This window comes from Rousettus aegyptiacus, unplaced genomic scaffold (genome assembly GCF_014176215.1).
Source record: "Rousettus aegyptiacus isolate mRouAeg1 unplaced genomic scaffold, mRouAeg1.p scaffold_m13_p_13, whole genome shotgun sequence".
NCBI classification, from domain to species: Eukaryota; Metazoa; Chordata; class Mammalia; order Chiroptera; family Pteropodidae; genus Rousettus; species Rousettus aegyptiacus.
Genome location: NW_023416288.1, coordinates 33,276,369 through 33,298,796, shown reverse-complemented (window position 1 = coordinate 33,298,796; position 22,428 = coordinate 33,276,369). Strand labels below are relative to the sequence as shown.

Sequence of the window (22,428 nt, the reverse complement as noted above, 5' to 3'; positions counted from 1 at the left end):
GTGGGAGAGCTGGCCCATTTCTCCTCTCTGTGGGCATCGACCCCAGGCCGGACTGGGGAAGAGAGTATTATTCCAATTCTGCCCATTAGCATTTTCTGTGATAACTTGTTCCTTTACCTGCCCTGTGGGTGGATAGCATAGGTCTTAGGCACCAATAAAGGAGCAGGGTATTCTTTCTTCCAGGGGCTTACAGTCTATACAGAGGTTTTTTAAATTAAAAACATTTGTTTTTTGAATAATTGATAAGTTCACATGGTTTTAATGTTAAAAGGTCAAGAGAGAAAAAGTAAAGTCTCCAGCCCCTGGCCTCCCAGCCATCCAGTTCACACTCCCAAGGCAACCGCTGTTTATAGTGTTTATGTTTCTTTCTAAAGACATTCTGTATGTTTGTTCACTAGTTTAGAGGACCTAGAAGACATGGAGAGAATCAGGAAAACTGAGGAAGAATTTTCTAAGGGCACATGGCTGCAAGCAGTTAGGAGACGGGATCAGGGAGAACAGGCAGATATAGATATTCTGAAAAAACTTCCAGGAGGACTTAGATAAAACACTTCCTTCCAGCCCTCTGCCGCGGTCTAGCTAGACAAGCCAAATACTGACATGTCCAAAGGGACACAGCAGTCCAAGAGCTAACTAGAGGTGAAGGTCAAATTCCCAGTATCGCCACAGGGTGCCCTCTCCCAGAGGAGGACCGCAGGTGTGGTGGGTTGCCTGGCTGGGCGGGGCTTTGCGAAGGAGCAACCTGGGTCTCTTAACTGTGTGACTTTAGTTACTATTGTCAATCTCTCTGGGATTCCTTGTTTCTCATCTATGAAACCCATAATCTAGGCTCTTAAAATTTTTTGTTACTTGAACCCGTTTAGTTTACTTGGACCGTGGACTTCTTTAAATGCACAGAATGTAAGTGTTAATTAATTACATTGAATTATGGCTTTTTTCCCCACCTGGTAAACCCCGGGGAGTCCCATCGCACCGTGATTCCTGCTCTGAGGAGGGAAAGAGCCAGGGTCTGGCTCCCATGAGCTGTTTCCCGTCCTGTCACTGTTTGGGGTCATGTGATGGTAACCAGGAGGAGGAGCCTGGGGAAGGATCCCCTCTAGAGATTGCTTTGCAGAGGGTCAAAGGAGCTTACGTTTCCACCGATGAATAGCTTACTCTCTGTCTACACCAGGTCTCCTCTCCAGCCCTCTCCTAAGATGAGCAGGTTTGACCAGCATTCATTTTCCAAAAGGTGGTCGCACTGTCCCAGGAAACAGCCCCGGCCGCCTGGGTGAGCGCGCTGGCCGTGGACGCCGCGGGCCGGACCTTGCAGCTCAAGAGAGCATTTCTTGTCAGCTTGATGAGTTGTAGCCTTGTTACTCTCTCCTCCCCAGGCACCCAGATCTTAGCCTCAGAGATGGGCCGTGTCCCTGCTCAAGCTTCTGTCCCCCACCCCATGGTGGGGCCGCCCCTCGGGGGCCATTCTTTGGGCAGCAAAGCCCGGCAGGTGCTGGGCCGGCCCTGGGAGCATGCCAACACTGTCCCGCCGTCAGATGCAGAAGAAAGTCACGTTCCTGCCGCTGACATTTCCCCCTCTTCTTCTGGTGTTTGGGGTGGGGTGGGGTGACGTGGGGATTCTGGAGGGAAGTGGGCATCTTAAGCAATGGAGTCTCGGGTGGTCGAGGCTGAGTTTTTTTCTTTCCAAACAATTTAACTTTGGCTAAGACAGCGTGGAGTGTTTTAGTGGGTCTGTTTAAGGCACGCCTTCCGCCCTTCCTCTGCAGTTAGTTCTGGGGTTGTAGGCAGAGAGGCGCTGCCTCTCGTGTGTGCACGTGGGGACGAGCCGTAACTGAGGGGGTCGATTTGCAAGACTGTGGAAGATGAGAACCGTTAGGGGCAGACGGAGGAGCACGTGGGAGGGGATCGCGTCGATGGAGGGGGCGGGGGAGGTGGATGGAGTCAGAGGCGATTCTCGCTGGTGGGCATGCGCGTGCTCGCCTCAGCCGAGCCTCGGGCACCAAAACAGTCTCTTAGGAGGAGACTTCCATCTCCGTGTCAGTCGTTTAACCACACTGCCAGCCTTGCATTTCTTCCCGCTTCCATATGCTCTCTCTCTCCCTCACCCAGATGCATGTAGACTCACACATTTACACATTCATTAAGACACATGGAAAAGAAGGAAAAAACCTGCAAGTTTCCTTTAACCATTTAGTCCAAATATATATATCAAGTCTTTCCTGTACAGGCACTAGACACTGTCCTGAGAGAAGCAGTAGTCGAGTCGGGCATAGCCTGACTTTCGTGGAGTTTATAGTCTAGGGCAGCGGTCCCCAGGCTTTTTGGCACCAAGGTCTGGTGCTCCTATGAGAACCTGATGCCTGGTGATCTGAGGCGGAGCTGAGGCGGTGATGGTGGTGCCGGGCAGCGGCTGCAAACGCGGATGAAGCCTCTCTGGCTTGCCTGCCGCTCACCTCCTACTATGTAGCTCTGTTCCTAACAGGCCACGGCTTGGTACCAGTTCACGCCTGGGGGTTGGGGACCCCTGGTGTAGAGGGAGGAAACAAATCTTGAACAACTAAATGAATGGGCTGGACAAGTATCATCCGGAGCTATGCCTTCCAGAGAAGTGGTCTGAGGGTGTGGCGGCATGCCACAGTGAGCAGGGAACCCCTGCTTCCCCAGGAGGCGACGAGCGTCCATGGGATGGGCTCCTGCGGACATGGTTTCACGGCTGTGGGGCCGGGCAGGCACCTGGTGTGTTTAAGGCACAGAGAGAAAGCAGAAGCTGGGATTGAGTGGGGGGCAGAGGGCCAGATCACACGACCTCATAGCTTGGGGGAGGGGTTGAGATGCGATGTAGCCGTTGCAGGTTTCTAAGCAAGTGACATGAAAAAGTACCTCTAGCCCAGTGGAAGAGCCCATAATTCCCACCGCGTGCGCATGCTGTGGCTCTGCTTCGGGGGCCTCAGTCGAGGAACACAGACAGGAAGGTGGCTGGAGTCAGCTCGTGTTTGCGTGGCACCTGACGTGGTGGTCACCACGTGTCACCTCCTCCCTGTGACAATTCCACAGGGAAAGTGTCCTTCCCATCAGCGTATCTGTGAGAGAACCAAGGTGCAGAAGGGGAGTAGGTCACTCAAGGTCACCCAACCTGAGGGCCAGAGCCGGGGCTGAACCCCCGCTGGAGCCCGGGAGGCATTTTTCATTGTTGTTGTTGTCATTTTATTTTTATTACGGATTTAATGTGTGTGAAACATTGTTGTAATTTGCATTTCTTTGACCACCACTGAGATGGAACAGTTTTTCATGTTTTTTACTTTTTTTTTTTATTGTGATAAAATATGTAGGACGTAAAATTTGTCATTTTAACCATTTTTAAGTGGCATCAAGTACACTCACATTGTCTTGCAGCCAACACCACTCTCCATTTCTAGGACTTTATTACCTCAAACAGAGCCTCTGTAGCCATCTAGCAAGGACTCCCATTCCTCCTCCCCCAATCCTGGCTCCTTCGAATCTACTTTGTGTCACCATGAATTTGCCTAGTCTAGATATTTCATATAAGTAGAATCATCCACTATCTGCCCTTTGGGGTCCGGCTTACTGCACTCGGCATAATGTCTTCACAGTTCATTCACGTTGTATAGCATGTGTCAGAATTTTATTCCTTTCATGGTTGAACAATATCCCCTTGAATGCATATAGCGCGTTTTGTCTATCCATTCATCTGTTGATGGGCACATGTGGTGTCCTCTTTAGGCAGTTTTTTTTCGCAGAGACAGGACCTTTCCAGCTCTGGGGCTACTTTCTGAAGCCTGGAGGGTCTGTCTGCCCCAGAAGTGGGGGCGGGCGGTGCACAGGTCATGGATGGTGCAGAGCTTTTCAAGGTATCTAACCCTGGACTGTTTCAAAGCCCAGGATGAATACTGTAATTGTTTTCCTGCAGGCACCAACTCTAATTTGGTTCTCTTCCTGACCACTTCGCAGAGTCAGAGTGTTGAATGAGCTCTCCAGAGAGGTTATTTCATCATTTGCTTCTAAGTGTGAAATCATCTCCTATAGATAGAAATTTAGCTTCTTGAGATTCCCCAGAGGAACTGTGTGGGAGCACCAAGTCTCCGCCAGGCGACCCAGGGGAGGCCACCTCTGACTGGCCTCGATGTCTCCATCTGTAAAATGATGTAACAACCCTTCCAGAAGGTCGTCCATCCATCCAGGTCAGACAGGTTAAGATATTCCTTTTGAATTCAAATCCAGTTTCTTCGTCGCCACTTGTACTTTAAGCCTGTTCCCCTCTCTTTTGTGAGAAGCAATTGGTCAGCATTCCCTGCACAGTAATACTATATTTCCCGGGGTAGGGCTGTGATATCTGTGGTCCCTCAGCCTCTGATTAAATGACAAAGCAGAGTCCCCAGGCATAAGGCAGACTGATTGCAGCTTGGGTTTCTTTTCTTTCTCCTTGACAAGCAGCCCTGCTGTTTGACAGGACCCCTCCTTCCCTCCACATCCAGCCTTTCTCTGGAGGCCTGGCAGCTCCCAGGTGGCCTCGGGAGAGTTTGGTTTATGTCTTTCCGGATGAGCTGCCCCCTTTCTCATCGTCAGGAAATAAACGATGCCGGTCGTCACCCGTTTGCTCCTCAGCCGCCAGCGGTGTGCGGATTAAATTCACGCCGCGTCAGCCTCCCCTGAGGCACGAGGCCACTCACAGACATTTTTCCTTTTTCAGAACGATAAATCTGAAGAACCCTGTGCTGCAGCAGGTGCTTGAGAGGAGGAACGAGGTCCTGTGTGTCCTGATACAGAAGATAGCGACGACGCAGAAGTGCGTGATCTCTGAGCACATCCAGGTTGAGGAGAAGTGCGGTGGCATCGTGGGGATCCAGACCAAGACGGTGCAGGTGCAGGCCCCCCGGGGCGGAGGTGCAGGCCTCTCGGGGCCCGAGGTGCGGGGCCGGAGGCCTGAGGCCACAGCTTCTCTCTGGTTCCAGCCGTGGGGGCCTGGGTCAGGGGCCTTTGTGGGGCGGTGTCTTCATTCATCGGGACTCTTTCTGTAGCAAATTAAGAGAAGTCCAACTTCAATGGGCTTAAATAAGAAGCGAATGTGTTGGCTCATGTGTTGAATGTGTTGAAATGTTTGGGGTCAGCTGGCTTCTATCACTGCTGGATCCACCCCGGGGGTGGGCTCCATCTGATGGGCTCTCTCCTTGAGAGCTCCAGGTTTCATCCCACCTGCTGCAACCCCAGGGGGAAGAGAGCTTCAGGCGGGCTCTGGGCGCCCATCCCTGAAGCAGCCCCAAGGCCAGGGCATTCGGATGCTCCGATTGACCATGCTGGCTTGGGTCAGGTGCAGTCCCAAAAGAAAATGGGTTAAATGGGCACGGGCCAGGCCCAGTGCACAGATGACCCCTACAGATCCTCGAGTCAAGGATCTCAGAGTGACTGTAGCATTAGCTGCCTCAAATCCTTTGTGGATTGAGTTAGAGAAGGTAAGGATCGTTAGTCTGCCTGTCTATGCATAAAAAGATGCTTCTGGATTAAATTCTAGACAGTCTGAACAAGCTGACCCTGAGCCAGTAGTGAACTTTAGTGGAGCAGGAAACAACCCAAGCTGTTTTCCCTCCAGTTGCCATGGCGCCTGATATCCGATTCTTAGAGATTCATTTCTTGGGTTGATGTTTGGCCTTTGCCAGAGGACCCAGGAATGTCGAGTTTGAATGGAGGTAGAGATGCAGTCGCCCTGGACGGGTAGGCTCAGTGGGCTGGACAGCAGTGATGAGGGACATGCCCGATGGGAGATGGCTTCGGCTGGCCCCAGCAATATTCCTGTCCATGGTGACCCCCCTGAGAGGCCCAGAGCCTGCCTGGGAATCAGCAGGCCGGCTGTTATCACATCCTGACCAGGATCAGGCTGCTTATAAAGGTCTCCCACCTGCAGTGTTTGAGCAACAGACGGATTCTCGTCTTCCTCTCCTCAGGCCAGTGTGCGCGAGGGTCATACGGCGTTCGAAGGACAGAGCCTCGGTGTCTTATTTCTTGGCATTTCCTGCTCTTCCTTTGCATCCTGGCTTCTCTTCCCTCCAGCCTCTTGCCTGTTTAACAGTACATTGTGCCATCTGTAGGGGTCTAGACAGGCATGCTTGAGGGGTTCGGCTGGGTTCTCCCACTCAGGCTTTGAGATTGGGTAGGATTCATGTTAAGATTTCAGAGTAGTTTCCATAGCCCTCCGTGAGGGAAGTGGGAGATTCTCTTGTCCTGTGATCACCTTTATTCAGCACCATAGACCTAGCTCCCCGGCACCCCAAACTCTGTCATCTCGCTTTTGTGCCACCAGGGGGGCCATTTACTTGAGAATATGTGTGCACGTCATGAGGCTGACAAGGGTGGGATCCTGGCCTCTGCTGGCTGGCTGGCTCTTCCTTGCTACGTGGTTTTATGGGCGTCTGTTGAGCACCTCCGTGGGGGTGGGGCAGAGGCCCAGGGGCGTCGGAGCGCACAGGTGGGAACGTGTGCTCTTGCCCACAGGTGTCTGCCTCGGAGGACGGGGCCATCGCCAAGGACACCGATGTGGTGCTGGAGATCCCTGCTTCCACCACCATCGCCTACAGCGTCATCGAGTTGTATGTGAAACTGAACGGCCAGTTCGGTGAGTGCCGCCTCCGGCTCGCTGCTCTCGCAAGGCGGTCGAGCCAGCGCCGAGGGATACCCTGTCTTCCCCTGGGGTACACATTTGTAGGGGCTCTCCTATGGCTTTGGGGATCATGAGGCAAGAGGTATCAGAAGAGCTGGCGACATCCCATTACAAGGGGACAAGTGGGCTGCATTGGGACGGCGTGGGGGAAGGCGTGGGTTAAAAATGTGTCTCTGCGATCAGACAGACTGGGGCCAGCCCTCGTGCCACGCTGTGCCGTGAGGCCTCGGGCCAGCTGGTGAATCTGGCCGAGCCTTATCCACCTCTGGGAGAGGAAAGATGGCCCCACAGGGCTGCAAAGAGGGTTCATCCACTGAGCCGGGGCACGTGGAGCACCTGGCACAGTGGGAAGTACTCCTCCTGGCTGTTAATAACAACATCACTGTCATTGTCTTCTCTGTCCCCCAATATGAAGCCCAAAACATTGCCCTCCCAGTGGATCGAAGCTGGGAGATCCGGCATCATTTGAAAACCGGAGGGGCTTCGCTTTAGCTTGAGTCTGCTGATCTCACATGCGCACGCCCCTCCCTCGCGCTTTTCCTGAGAAGACCTCGTGTTGGGTCCAAGAAAACCGACTGCTTCTTTTAATATAGTGAATTATAGTAAATTATTTACTATATGTAATATAGTAAATTATCGTTGGCCTCTGTAGGTATGGTAGTAATGCTATGGTTATGTTTGCAAAAGAGTCATGTGTTTTTTCAGAAATTTATACTGAAAGTCTTCACAGATGAGATGGTGACGTGTTTGTGGTTTGCTGCAAACATCGCCCGGGTGGAGAGGAAGGTGTGGGGTGGGTAGAGGTGGAGAGCGGCCGTCGGAGTTGGTGTCGGTTTTAAGAAGAAGTTCTAAACGAGGCAGCTCAGCGACACAGGGAAAACTGAGGATCGTGAACTATATCCTTTAGGCCCCTGGTTCCAAATGTGTGTCATCCTGGGCAGTCTTACTATTTTATTCTTTCCCTTTGAAAGACTTTTGTCTGCTGGACCAGTGGCAGTGAGATGATTAAGCTGTCCCTTCCGTTTTCGTCATCAGCACATGATAAGTTGTGTTGCCACAGGCACGTGTGTGATCCCAGCCCGGGAGGCGCCTGCCTCGATTATTCCTTCCAAACGGATTGATGTGGAGGTGTCACTTTGTAAGCCGTCTGCAAGCGTGGCCTGCGCCCGGGGGTGCCCCTGAGTGCTGTGAGGGCCCGTCGGTGGCTGGTGGCCAGGCTGGGGTGCCACTCCAGGCAGTGGGCGCAGAGGAGCCCCTTCCCGTTTCTCCGTGGGGATGGCAGTGCTCTGCCCAGCCTGCAGCTCTGTTGGGGCGTCTGGCCCTCCTATGGGGGCAGGAGGGGGGGGCCCACTTTTCTCAGACAGGGCTGGACAGGGGCAGCTTGGCCCGGTGTGCCTCTCCTGTTTGCATTTCAATGTCAAGCCTTTTATCTTGGCTTGCTTCCTCTGTCTTTGAAAATAAACTCCTCTTTGTGCTGCTGTGAGGAGGTGCCCAACACACCCCCCCACCCAGGGAATTCTCGAGGTTCCTTGGGCTCACTTCCCACACCCCAGGCCCAGGAAGCCTGGCTGCATTGCCGACTGCCAGGCCATTGCTCTGTGAGGCTCGGTGCCTGTTTTTTTTAAGACGGTTCTGCTTTTACTTCCCATCTGTGTTTTCTGTCACTCTCGCCACAGAATGTTCTGATCCGGCGTCATAAACACAGACCCGCGGGGCCGGAAAGGGCCCTTAAGAGGCCGCCCGATCTCTCCTCCCACCTCTGTGTGGGAGTTCATTGACAAGCATCCTGTGCACCCTTTGAAACTTCAAGAGGAGGCCGACCCCTTCCTTGTCCCTGGGGGCAGCATCTACACCGGCCTTGATGAGGGGATCTCTCAGCCACAACCCTCTGCTTCACCTCAAGCTGCCGTCTGCCCTCCGCCCCCACCCGTTTCCCACTACGGTCTCTTAATCGGCTTCTCTGCTTCCTTGAATCTTTTCTGTCTGTTCCATCCCAGCACTGTAGCTAACGTGATTACTTTAAAATAGAAATTTGGCCATTTCGCTCACCTGCTCAAACGCCCTTCCGAGGCTCTCTTTGTCCCAAGAGAGCGTCCGCACTTTCATGCCTCGTGGGCCTGTCCCAGGGCACGTCCAGCCTTCCTTCTCATCTCCAGCACCTCCCGAGGCAGCCTCTGGCCCAAGTTAACCCACTGCGTGGGACCACCCCGCTCTGCCTCCCAGCCCCATGACAGCCGTCACTCTGTTTGGAGCATGCTGTCTACCTCTCTTCCCGGCTAATTCCTACCGAACCTTCAGGAGGCTCCTTGGACACTGCTTCGTCCACGAAACCTTTGCTGGTTCTCTCTGCGCCTGGCACTGTGGCTTTCGCGACCCGTCCACCTCCTCCGCCACCATCCGCATGACCCCTGCCCCACTCCGTCCGTACTGATGATCAAGGCCCGGGTTGTTGTAGCCCGGTGCACAGCTTGGAGCGAGCGGGGGGTGCCCTGGACGCCCAGTGAGTATGGGCCAGTGAACCAGTGAGTCAATGGAGGCCGGTTTCATTTGTCCTAGGCAGCCGTTCTGTCTTTAGGAATCCCCACGAGCAAATGAAAATACGTGCTGACAGCCATGCCTTCCACATGTCATACGGGTACCCAGCTCAGCCACATTTTCATTCCATAGCCTGCGCTTAAGTATACAAATCATTAAGCAGAGCATGAAAGAACCCTGATTCATGACTTCACTTACTGTCTTTGCTTAGCAAGGACATAGAACGGCTATGTTTTAACCTACAGTTTAGATACCTTGGTTGGGTTATCAAATATGAAAGTATTTGAGGAAACTTTTTTTAAAAATTTTTCATTATGGAAAATTTCACACGTGTTCAAAAGTAGAGATGATAATATAATGAACCCCCTGTGTACGTCACACTTCAAGGGCAATTTATGTTCTACCTGTAATTTCACTCTCTCCCTCTACCTGTACTCAATTGCTTTGAAGCAAAAAGCCTAGGTATTATATTGTTTTGTCTATAAATAGTTCAGTATCTCTGAACGACAAGGCTTTAAAAAAATGACTAGTTTTGCCATCGTATGGATTCATGTAGAATATATTTTGTGTCTCGATTTTCCATTCAGCGTGTTTGAGATTTACTCATATAAATGCAGAAATAAGTTCCTTTTTTATTGCTATTATCGTTTGTTAATGAAGTAAAGTTGACTTTAAGAACAGAACCATAGAACTTAACCACCTGTGCACCTCAATATACTGTCAGTAATTCTGTAATAGTATCAGTTCAGTCAAATCCAATTTATCAGTCAAATTCACATTTTCTGTTTCATTCATATAGGGTGAGATCTGTTTGTTTAGAGTTAATTTGTTCAAATCAGACCAAAGAAATACTCCTGATGTTTGAAAGATTGCTTCCTGCCTGTTCAAAGAGGACACACAGGAGAGCCTTATGTTAAGAACAACCATTTCTCCTGTACTTTTAGGAGGTGAATGAGTTTTGGTCAAACGGCGTGCGTGTAGGAAATGGGTTTAATGGAAAGAGGGTAGCTGTGCTTTCCTGCTCGGCCCGAGTTGGAGAAAGCCGGTCTGCGATGTGGCCGGGCTGCCCCATGCTGACTTGTCCTTTTCCCTCGCTTTGCAGAATTCTGCCTCCTAAAAGGAAAGCACGGTGGCTTTGAGCGAGAGAGAAGAAGCGACTCTGTCTCCCCGAACTCCCTGCCCTTCCGAGAGTTTGCATTTGGGGACATGCCAGATGCTTGGCAGAGGCCGTCTGCCTCGGATAAGCCACTGAGTGTTTTAAAACAAGGTAATGCCAGCAGGGTGGGGCATGGTGAGCTGATGGTGAATGGAGTACTGTACCCAAAGAGGCAACATGGCCTTCAGGAGCAGTGACTCCTCGGTGACTTCACGGAAAACATTTGGGAACACAGGGGACGGTGCCTCTGAGCCAGGCCTCGTCCACTCAGCGGCAACTCACCGTGGTCGGCTCACAGGGAACCTCAGGTCTTGGCTGTCGTGTTTTGGGAAAGGGGCCAGAGACTGAGGGGTGTCTTTGTCGGGGGCCTGGCATTTTTTTGTTTGTTTGTTTTTCTGTTTAACCACAGAAGCCTCGCTGATCACTAACCGCAGCGAGTCAGCAGTAAGGGGAGAGAACCCAAGTTTGGCACCCATTCCGTCATATCCCTGGCTTTACTGCCCCGACTCGCAGTGCTTCGTCGGCATGGCGCAGTGGCTCTGGAAGGCTCTGCATCCACCTGGCGTGAGGCCGTATGATGCCGTAGCCTCCAGTGAGGAGGGGACTGCTCCCTCAGCATGCTGTTTGAAAAAGTTGGGGGTTTTGGGGGGAGTGGGGAGGGTGGGAGTGCAGTATATGGTAGAAGAGGAGATGGGCGAGGAAAAGGAGAAACACAATTACGTAAGAGCTTCGCAGAAAGATCTAGGAGCAGCTCAGAGTATGCTCTGGCTGGGAAGGTCAGAAGGGAGACTCACCGGTGGGGCGTCCGTGATCCCAAACCAGATGCTTTTGTTCCTGTAGCAAAGATGGTGTTGGAAGAAATGGCAGTGAGTGAGTGAGCCCAGTCTTAAAATAAGGCTTTCCCCGTCTTATGCAGGGCCGTCCTCCACTTCCTTGAGATTGATAAGTGGATGCGATTTTCTGCTGCCACTGTCTGCGTCGGGTTAGAGCCACAGCAGCGGTGGTCCTGCAGCCTTGGCCTGTGCGACAGGGAAGTGACAAGACAGTCTGTGGGCTGTAGCTTTCTTACAATTTCCTTTCCTAACAGTACATCCTGTAAGTGGGCCATTGTAGTCAGCCCGGGGTGACGTGGGGCGGCAGGGGTGGGGTGGGGGCTGGCCTGGCCTTCGCGCCCTTGGACACTAGACCAACCAGGGTAGCTCGTCTCTCCAGGCTGGAGCAGCAAAGGCCTCGTTGTGTTTCTAGGGAAGTTTTTGAATGGCAGTTACTGTGGGGCATGTTCCTCTCTATGAGAATCTCCACCGCCCTTTGCTGGAATCTGCCATCAGCAGAGGCAGTGCATTTGTGCATTAGTATGCATCGCTGCATACAAAAGCTTTTAAATCACTACTGATTTCCTAGGTGCTTTTAACTAATTTTTTTTTTAAAGGAAGATTCTAAGGGGAGAGGTTCCAGCATCCTTCAGAAGATGTAAGCAACCCAGCTGGTGGCCCTGCACACTCATTCTCTAGGATAGTTGAAGAAAAAAAAGTGGGAAAAGCGAAATAGCTGTGTGCGCCATGAAAATATGGTGCCAGCCCCTCTGAAATGCATGCATTAGATGTTAAAGGATACAAAATCCGCAATGAATTAGAAGAGAGGGTATGAAACAGAATATATTTTGAAATTTGCCTGACTCCAACGCATCATAAAAGTAGTGACTGATGTTTAGTAATTCAGCCTTGAGCATTTACTCCTGCAGATAGTTTACTTCCTCGTGCTCAAGAGGAGTCTAAGTGACCCTTTCAGAAAATAACTGATTAGACTTAACGTTTAGTGAGTCGTCAGAAACAAAGTGCGAAATTTGAAACAAAGCTGGGGGCCCTCTTTCTTTCCTTTCTATCTCGTTCTGCCCCCGGTGGCAACGACTGGTTACGGACAAACGGGCAGGCGGCATGTAACTCGATGTCCTTTATTTCCGAGTTTCGTGGCTGCCTGTGCCGCTGGAAGTGTCTGTGAGAGGACTGAGGACAATTAGCTGTAAAAAGCCAGAGCTGCTGTCCGTGTCCGGAGACGGGCACAGCCGTCCTGAGACCGGGTGTGCTCCCTGCTTTCACAGTGAGCCTGCCCTTGGAGAGGAGTTTCCGTCCCTTCGCGGAGCTGCCCCAGCAGCAGCAGACAGCCTTGAGCGGCATCCTGCAGGCGGTCCTGTTTGATGAAGAGTTACTCCTGGCCTTGGAGCAAGTGGTGAGAGCAGAGACGTGGTGCGTGGTGCGAGGCGGGGCGTCTCCGCCTGGGGGTCCTGGAGGTGTGGATGGGCTGGGCCGCTTGCGACAAATGCTCTGAGCTGGGATAGAATTGCATGTAAAATTTCTCCGCCTCATTGGAGCCCTGAAGCTTGTTTCTTACTCCTAGGTCCTTGGTTTTCTCACTGCAGAGAGGTAGCTGTGGGTGTCAAGAAGCTCAGGGGACATCGGTCCCTTAGGGCGGTTGTGACAAATTATCACAGATGGCTTGGCTTAAAACAGGAATTTACGCTCTCAGACCTCTGAGGCCTGAAGGCTGAAGTTAAGGTGTCAGCATGGCCATGGCTCCCCCCAAAATTTGAGGGGAGAATGCTCCCTTGCCTCTTTTAGCTCCCGGTGGCTCCTGGTGGCTCCTGGTGGCTGCTTGGCTTGTGCCCACATCCTCCAGTGTGTACTTCCTGCCCGTGGCCTGCTCTATGTCGTCTCCTTGTCTGCTTCTTAAGACACCCACCCTTGGATTTGAGACCCACCCCAATCTAGGAGGATCTCATTGCGAGATCTGTACCTTCATCACATCTGCAAACACTCATTCCAAATAAGGCCACATGCTCGAGGTCCAGGTAGACACGTAGTTGGGGGTGGGTGGGGCAGTGGTCAACCCACTTCCTCAGGGGACGGTGTTGTAGAGTCCAGTAAGTCGACCCATTCTGTTTAGAGCAGATTGAAAAGCAGGCCTCTGTGTTTTTCCGCTTCGCGGCAGGAGGATTTTCTGGGGGAGGCCGAGTTCCTTAACGGTTAATTGCAGAACTGGTGAGGGACACACCGGCTGCCAGCCTCCATCCACCCAGACTTTCTGCGCTGCTTCCCAGAAGGAGGCTGGGGCGCTATAAGGCTGATTTTTACTATAGTTGCTTGCTTCGTTGGTTTTTTGTTTTTCAGTTATGCAGAGAGTTTGAACTCCGATTTCCTGATTTAATGCTTTATGACCTCCAGAAGAGCATCCACATTACTTTTTCCCTTTGAAACTGGATTATGCCAAAAGACCTCTCTCTGTTGCCAGTGATAGAAACTGTAGTTGTTGAAACAGCCCAACGGCCCAGGGCGTGTATGTGCTCTGGAGGATGTAGAGATTGTGGGGGGCATGCTAGCCCCAGGGAGGGTGCAAAGCACCCATTGACTTTTACTTTCTAAAATATCTCCTTCTGAGAAGGAAATGTCAGGCCGGCACCCCATGGAAAAAGCATCAGCTTCCTGGATGGTGGGGGCCTGGCGGGCTCTCATATGCGTGGGTCTGGACGCGGAGGCTGTGCTGGAGCGGAACTGGCGGGGTGGTGCCAGGGTGGCCCGGGGAGTCCTTACCGGCAGGACCACCCACCTCCCAGCAGGTCCCGTGCAGCTGGACGAGGCTGCCCTGGGTGCAGCTGGGATTACGCCTGGGGCTGGAGTGCTGAGTTTAAAGCTTGAGCACCACAATGCGACGATGCTTTTATGGTCCCCTCCTCAGTTCTGTGTGTAGTCAGTCACTTGTTCCTGGTTTAACCCATTAGACTCTGCACTGCCCTGGAGGTTCTACCTGATGGTCTTGCACAGGTGCCCCCAACCCGCCTCGCTGTGAAAGACTAATACCTGGGCAAGGCTTAGTTTACTGTCTCCTTATGAGGAAATCCAACCTGGGGGATTAGTAATTTCAAAACGTACAAGAGTGCAGGGTCTTGTTTTACCCCTGGCAAAGGGCAGGAGGCCGCTCGTCGTGGGCAGAGGTGCTGGGCGGCACTCAGCGTGGCCTCTAGCTTCATCACGTCTGTCTCTTTTCTCCTCCCTCTGCAGTGTGACGATGTGTTCAGTGGTCTGTCACCCCCACGGGCAATGCCTGGAGAGCTGAAGCCCTCGCAGCAGCAGGACCTCGCGGCCTTCCTGCGACTGGTGGGGTACAGCGTGCAGAGCGGGTGTCCGGGCCCGGAGGATGCTGTCAGCAACCAGAAGCTCTTCTCTACGGCCTACTTCTTGGTCAGTGCACTAGCAGGTATGGATGGAGAAAGGAAGGCAGACTGGCGTTGCTCGGAAGCTGCTTTGCTGACTGCTGTGGGAGGTGGGTGCAGGCAGTCCCCTCCCTCCCAGCAGTGTGAGGAGGATAAAGAAGTGGGAGGCTGAGGAGGTGCACAGGGGAGCCGTGAAAAGTCGCAGACCTGAGCACGAAGGAGGCCTGTCTTTCCTCGGGCCTCCCCGCTCGCCAACATGAGAAAGCATCTCCCCAAACGCAGCCCGGGCCCTGGCCGTGCCTAGTGGCAGGGGCTCCCGTCTATCAGCTGTCCTCCAGGGTTTCGGTCCTTTAGATCCTCCTGTTCCTCTGTGCAAACTCACCGCCCCACCCTGACGAGGTGCTGTGGCCGTTGGTGCAGGGAGGCTGCAGAGAGCGTCTGAGGCGGCAGGATGCGGGGCCCAGCGGCTCCCCGACTCCTGCAGGGGTCCTGAAATGGCCCTCCCAGGGGCGGCCACCCGCTTACACCTGAGCGGCGGGCCCTGCCCTGTCACTTGTCTCCCACTCCCGCCCACAGCTGACCAGGCCAGGGGCTCTGTGGTATCAGAGGGTGTTCGTCCTGCATGAGGAACTGGGCTTTCAGTTCCTTCTCTGAAAGGCAAGAGCTGGCAAACCAGCCCCGTCTCTTAGGCCCCACAACTTCCCTTTGAGGTGATGTTAGTCAGGGTGCTGAGTTCCTCATATGTCCAGGGTTCCTCCCCGGCACCACACAGGAACAGAAGCCCAGGGTTCTTCAGATTTACGTACTTAGAAGAGAGAGTGCCTGTCCCGGGTCTGTATGCTGAGGAATATATGCTCTAGGTCTTATTCCAAGCCATGGATAGAAGTTTCGACTCAGACAGGACATATGACAGAGCCCTGTGGAACTCCAATAGAGACCTCACCCCACTGCTAACATCAGTGTACTACAGTCTTCAAATGCAGGCCTTCTGTCAGGCGCTGATTCCCAGGCCAGCGTTCTCCAGCTTGTGAGAAGCCGTTTCTTCACACACCTCGTTACTTACTGGAATCGATAGGCTGGATTAGTGATGTCAGACATGTAGTGCATGCCCAACATGGTGCATGCGCCACAGTCCCCTCGCCCTGAGCCCGGACACAGCCCCAAGTTCTCTGCAACCTTGTCCACGGGTAGCTACTTGGAGGTGACACATAACGTGAGACCTGAGCACATCTTAGCAGCTGGGAACAGGTTATGTTTCCTTGTACGCTGCTGGGTCACACAGCCTCAGTGACATGCCGCCGTTTATAAGTAAGGCTGCTTGCTAATGAATGCAGAAGATGGAGGGAGTTCATAAGTGGTCCCAGGACCAGATCACTCAACAGGTGACTCTCTTTCTCTCTTTGGCCTTTTCGGCTCAAAGGTCATATCATGAGGGAGTGGGTCCTTTTAGGAACTGCATCTCTTTTACCTTGGCAGGTATCTAAAATCCAGTTTGAGTTACGCCGACCTGGATCTCCTTTTCCTGGGGCCTGGCAGGGTCCTTCTGGTGCAGCACCCAGCGCTGCACAGCTCTGCACCCACTCCCTCTGCCGAGCTAGCAGTGGGCTAGTCCTGGGCTCAAGCCGTCCATCCCTCTATCAGGCCACATTGCATTTTTCTCCAAAAAATGGCTAGTGACCTGAGTTTAGAATCCTTTAGAATTCTCTGACATATGCAAAAAAAACCCCATTTTTTAAAAAATCCATAGTCTGTCACATGAGGAAACATGCTCAGAGAGGTAGATCCAAGGTCATACCCCAAACATGAAATGGGGTTCAAAGGTACCGCTTTTGTTACCAAATCCCAGGTTCTTCCTACTTTTTCATGCTGATTTGCTTTTCCCTGAGTCCATACAGTTCTTTCTGATTTGCAGATTGAGTGTCAAGGAATATCCTCTGCTGAACACAGATCTGGTTCCCTGGTTCCTACACCTATTTTCTAAAAGGCCTTTGCTGCCTGTTTAGCACTGTTCGTTCGTTCTTCGAGGTCTTTTTCGTAGGGGGGGTAGGGATGGAGGAGCGGAGGAGGAGGAGCGGAGGGCGGTGAGAGGATGGAGGGGGGGCGGTGATGGAGGAGGGCGGACGGAAGGGAGTGAGGAGGAAGGGAGGGACGAATGGAAGGGAAGGAGGCACTTCAAGGGAAAGGCCCACATGGAGACCTTCCTACATTCCTCCTTACCCCATGTGTTTTGATCCCTTCCTTCCTTCCTTTCTTCCTTTCTTTCTGCAATTATTGAGCATAAACTCTCCCCAGCTAGCTGGAGAGCACAAAAGAATAAATTAGGTACAATCCAGGGGCTGGCTTTGTCCCCATGGATGCTTTTTGTTTGTTTTTTTTTTGACAGTGACTGATTTTTGTCTCTTGCAGAAATGCCAGATAATGCAGCAGCTCTTCTGGGCACCTGCTGCAAACTCCAGATGATTCCTACGCTGTGCCACCTGGTAAGGAACCCAGATGGGGCCTGGGGAGGGGCAGGAGTGGGGAAATGATGAGGAGATGGGCACCTAACAGATGATAAAACACTTTGAGGGTTTCTCATCCACAACAGCCCTTTGAAATAGGTTAAACGGGTATTATTATGAACCCCGTTTTTAACCTCCCTCCACACCCCACCCCACAGGAAGACTGAGGTCCAGGGGAAAAGATTTGTTGGAATAACTCGCGATAGCAGGGCTAGGACTCCAAACCTCATGCTTTCCTCATCATCTGGAGAAAATTTTGGCCAAGGCCTGGTGCCCGGGTGCAGGCGAGGCGTCTGGCACTGGACCGTCTGCAACGGCAGATCTGTGGCTAGGCCTCCTGCACCAAACTCCCCCAGGGAGGTATTCAGGAGGACCCCTTTGTCTCAGGGAGACATTGCATTCTCTCTGAGGGATATTTTAGCTGTGTGCCCTCAGGAAGTGTCATGGCAGGAGCACAAGGTAATGGTCAGCTTAGCCCTGGAGAGTCAAGATAAAGCTTTTCCCCTTAAAATTACAAATTGGGTCTTTAGTAGAAGGAACTGTCAGACCGGAAACCACTCTAATGGGGCAGAGTAACACCTGGCGAGATTATTTTAAGGCCTGCTTGCTAAGGGCCAAGGCCAGCATGCTACATAGGCCCAAAGGACCGAAGCTCAGGGCTCCGCGCCCAGATCTGGGATGCGGGGAGAGGGGTGGACTGCCTAGCTAGGACCCTGAAATGAGTTAGGCATCCTCCCCGTGAATTCGAGCTCTGTGGTCAGTGCCTTAGGACAGCAAGGACCTGTGAAGGCTGCAGCCAGGCAGCTTCAGGGAGTAGTTTAGGTGTCGTTCACAACTGAAAGCAGGTTCTGCTGCCCAGAGAAACGCTGCATTCCTTTGACCACAGAACTACTTGAAAGTGTGCCAGTGCGTGTGTCCCGTGGCCCGCCGAGGGCAAGACTGGTGGCGTGTGGTTACGGAAACGGTACGTTTCATTGCCAAATTGTCTGTCATGATGAGCTTTCGCAGGCCAGCTCCATTTTATAGCCACTGCACGTGTGGTATGTACAAAGTCCTCGGCTGCATCCAGGAGGTGTGTAAAAAGGAACGTACCGCCAAGGCCGCAGCAGCTAATGCCTTCTCCTGGCAAATTCACGCTTAGTTGTCACCTTCCCAGCAGACCAGCCCTGGGACTGATCTTTGTCTTCCTCCCAAGTTCTGCTCTGTTGGTGGTCCAAAAGTAGACCTTAGGACACATGCGGAGGTCCAGAATGGATGCTACCTGTGTTGGCACTGACCTTCCCCTCCATAGAGTCCTTTGCTTGCTTGCCTTCGTGGGATGCTCATTGTAGAGAAAGAAATACTCTTTCTTTAAAGATGTCCCCGGGCATCTTCATACAATCTCCCCTAGATATTGAAACAACTCTTCTTAAGACAGTGAGGCTTCAGCTTCCTGCAGGAATTTGGGTACTGTGTGTTTCTTACAAGGGTTTACTTAGAACAGGGTATAAAAATCTACCCGCATGACACCTGTCTTGTCTTGTCTGGAGGCCAGGGTAACCTTGAGAGGCTTTCTGAGGGGCTTTTGGGAGGATGGTGTCAGACGCTACCGCATGAGGTGAGTTAGAATCATTAAGGGGGAGTGTTAATTTCACTCCCCATAGCCCTTTGGTTGACGGGAAGCTCTTTCATACCTACAAGTGCCTTTGGGCACTGGGGGTTGGCAGATGTCCAGAGAAGGAGGCTGGATCCGCCCAGCTCTTCCCTGCCAGATCCGGACTCTGAGCTGCGGGCAGCCTGCAGCCCCCACCAGTGGGGCTCTGCGTTAAGGAGCAGGCCTGCTCCACGCTCTGAGCGGTCTGGGGCCAAGTGGTTACTCTGAACCTGTGGTTACACTGTGTGAACTGTATTTGGCAAATCTGCAAGCTGTGTTCCTAAGGCCGATTTTGATAACAGACGGGCCTCATGAGTTGTTTGTATTTGAATGAGTGCTGCCCTTCGGCCTTGGGGCGAGCTGCATATCACAGTAAGGTTACCTGGATTTCTTTAGGAGTCCCTTCAGATTTAGTTAAATTTCATGCACACATTATAGGCTTCTTCCCCACCACCCCCCCTCCCCCGAAAATTGTCACAGGCACTGATCAAGACCCTAAAAGCCAAGTTTCAGATGTTTCGAGCAGCATGGGAAGTGCCCTTTCTTAGGAACTACCTACCATCCAGCCAGCCAGCACCCCAAGGGTCCACGGTCCAGGCAGGGTGAATGGTGGCCGTGACTGACCAGGTCCCTGCTTCGGTCTCAGGAAACAGACTAAACGAGTCGAGAAAGATAATTTCAGATACAGTAAACATCCGAAGGCAGGATGATAATGTAGTGGGGGTCGGAAGTGGATGGGTGGAGAGGGCATGAGGGAAGGCCCAGCATTTCAGCTGATCACTGAGAGAAGAAAAGGTCTCCATGGACCTCTGGAGGGAGAGCACTCAGGGAGGGGAGCAGAGCTTCTTGAGGCAGGATGCTTAGCTAAATAAACTATGGTACCTACCCCTCTGAGGGGTTTGTGCAAACATATAAGAAATTCTAAGACCTTCATTTAAATAAAAAAAAAAATAAGAATCCAATAAACCTTACATACTGTGTATGTGAGGATGTTACATTCTGACCTTTCTAATCTGGCACTGATGGATACAGCAGCAGGTAGCGTTCCGAGTAGGGGTTCAGACGGAGGACGCCAGGAAAAGTAGAAAGATCAGGCCTGAGATCCTGGCTTGGGTCAAATGTGCCACGACATTAAATTCTCTGTTCCATTTGGGGAATTTAAAATGACAACCACAACTTATTTTTTTCATAACTAGCTAGAAGTGCGCTACTACTATCCAGCTGTGTGGATTTTTCTATAGCGTTTTTGAGTAAGCGTGTTTAAATGTGCCGTTTCAGCTCCGCGCGCTGTCTGCTGACGGAGAATCTGATCTTGAAGACGCCGCCCTGGCTCCTCTCAGAGATACGGAGAGGTTCGAGATTGTGCAGCGTCTGCTTGCCGCAGCCGACATTCGCCTGGAGCGCCGGCAGTCGTCCGTGAAAGCTGTCACCTACCCAGTCCCTGACGTTTCCCAGCTCGTTCTTTACGTAAGCCTGAACGGGCTCTGGGCTTTAGCCAGAATGCACCAGTAACGTCACACGTGAATCACGAGCACATGTTCGCAGCCAAGGCTGGGTAACTAACTTTCGGGATTGTTGAGATACTACTTTGGGGCCTAGGTCAGATCTACCTTGAAAGTTACTCAAGGAAATGAATTTACCAGAGTTTATGGAGTGGTGACTTTTTACACTGGGAATCGTCTCGCGTTTAGCCGCCAGGTAGTCTGTAAATGGTTTCTGATTCATATGAGGCCCTCCTGTGCTGGTCACCCCATGTGCTAGTTCAACTCCAGCACCCCGAAGGGCTGGGGAAGGGGTGAGAATTTTAAGAGTACATTCCGACCTTTTTTCCTGCAGAAAAATGGGTCCATCTATCACTTATGTTTCCCACTTTCTTCCTGTTGTACCAAAACAAATGGGTCTGACACTTTGATCCAAAAATTCATTTTAAATTGTGAGTGCTGTGGAAAGGCAATTTCTCTTCATAGAAGGCTACGTTTCGGACGTGCTGTATGCCTCGTGGTGACTGAAAAATGAACTGTGTAAGTGCCACTAGAGTACATATATTCTTCTGCTAAACAAAATTATACTAGAAAAATCTAATAGCAGGGCACCTTTCCTTAAGGGTCTAGCTATATGCATTTTATCTGGCTTTGATGAACATGATAATTCTCTGTCGAGAACAATGTGCTAGTAACCCATGCAGTCTGGATGTTTAATTTGTAAAATACTACGTCCTGTATCAAAGGAAACTCTGAACTGTGTGTATGTCGCTTTTTATTGCTTCCGCATCCTTCTATAAATAGCCTGGACTGACCCCCTGCTGCCTCTGTTTCCATTGCTAGCATCCACTGGGGACCTGCGGCCACCTTGCTTTGCCTTAGCAGAAAGTAGCTAACCCTCCCGCTAGAACCTGTCTGTCTTCAGGAGCATGGGGGCGAGGAGCCGCCGTTGTTGGGGAGAAGAAACATTTCACTCGGCACTTTTTTTTTTTACCTCAATATCATCTACTTAATTCCCTTCCTGCCCTTAAGATTCGAATTAACATTAACGGGGAAGAAGTGGAGCAAATAACCATTTCATCACCTCTAGGAAACATGAGACTAAACCGTATGCAAATGCTGACGAGACGTGAGGGGGAAAAAAGGGGGCGTCGAGCTGGACGATGTGGCGGCCGCGACTTAAAGAACAAGCAGCTCGTGTGCCAGTCGGAGGGGAGCGTGCAGAAGCGGGAGCGGTGGTGTGAGCCCCGTGGCGCCGGCCGTGCGTTTTTGGCTGGTTTTCCGAAACGAGTTCAAAGAACTAACCAGAGACCGAGCATGTAGTACGAATCTACTTGTGTAAAAAAAAAAAATAGATATACATGTATCACAACGCATGGAAGAGTTTACTAGAAACCCGACAGCGGCTCCTTTGGGGAGGGGAATTAGAGGCTGGGGCAAAAGGTGGGGAAGCAAGGTGGGGTTCACCCTCTATTCCTGTTAGAATTTCATATGTATTATCCTCTAAATTAAAAAAAAAAAAACAAAACAAAACAAAAGAAAACTAAACTAAACCAAAATACCAGAAAATAGAGACAAACTTCAGACAGAAAGACAAGATGCCATCCTGGCAAGTGCCCAAAGTTTGGGTTACATCGAACAGGCAACTAAGGCGTTTTGATTGTTTCCACAAATGCCCTGACACTGGCCTGTTACCCTGTTAGACTGTGGTTTAAAAATTAGCTAGTGAAAAGGATGTGGCCTTCTGCTGTGCTACAAGTGTTCCCAGCCCCCCGGTGACCGCTGGGCTTCTGAGCAGACCTCCACTTGGCGGGGGGGGGGGGGGGGGTAGTGCTGGGCATGCTCGAGGGAGGGGGACCCTGAGCCTCCAAAAGTCTCCTCTAACTGCTATCCTCATCATTAAAGATTATTATTAATTTTAAGTGTGCCTTTATTTATTGCTTGAGATTAAGAACCGTACTTATATATATATATTTTTTAAATAATTAGATTTGGAAACACGTTCCAGCAGGCCCGGTCATCTAGAAAGCAGAGAGCGAATAGAGTAATTGCGCCTAGAACGGCACAGGCGCCCTTCACTCTGATGTTCCCACGGCCACTTCTCTTTCATAAGTGGATGGGAGAAGAAACACTGACCTTAGCTCGCGAGGTGTGGCCTGACCACGCCCCTCAGAGGTTGTCCACGCCCCCGTAATCCCTGGAACCTGAAAACGGGCCACCTTCCATGACAAAAAGGGACCTCACAGGTGTT

The 22,428-nt window shown here is 51.6% G+C and overlaps 1 protein-coding gene and 1 long non-coding RNA gene across 6 annotated transcripts in view; one reads left to right on the top strand and one right to left on the bottom strand.

Annotated features, from left to right (window-relative positions):
• GSDME (gasdermin E) overlaps positions 1-20,934 on the top strand; it is a 46,066-nt gene extending 25,132 nt beyond the window's left edge. For 3 of the 5 annotated variants that reach the window (XM_016159561.2, XM_036230413.1, XM_016159560.2), the window contains 7 exons: positions 4,706-4,922; positions 6,502-6,622; positions 10,305-10,469; positions 12,457-12,584; positions 14,411-14,606; positions 16,969-17,042; positions 19,975-20,934. In XM_016159561.2, the coding sequence (XP_016015047.2) occupies positions 4,706-4,922; positions 6,502-6,622; positions 10,305-10,469; positions 12,457-12,584; positions 14,411-14,606; positions 16,969-17,042; positions 19,975-20,208 (1,135 nt within the window). In that variant the 3' untranslated portion in view covers positions 20,209-20,934. The remainder of the gene's footprint in view (positions 1-4,705; positions 4,923-6,501; positions 6,623-10,304; positions 10,470-12,456; positions 12,585-14,410; positions 14,607-16,968; positions 17,043-19,974) is intronic. The other 2 variants (XM_036230415.1, XM_036230414.1) reach the window with 2 other exon arrangements.
• LOC118610711 lies at positions 6,617-19,980 on the bottom strand. The gene is made up of 3 exons (XR_004953934.1): positions 19,256-19,980; positions 11,153-11,377; positions 6,617-10,315 (listed from the first exon to the last, which is right to left on the bottom strand). It is a non-coding gene; the product is annotated as an uncharacterized LOC118610711 (long non-coding RNA).
• Positions 20,935-22,428: the final 1,494 nt, after the last annotated feature.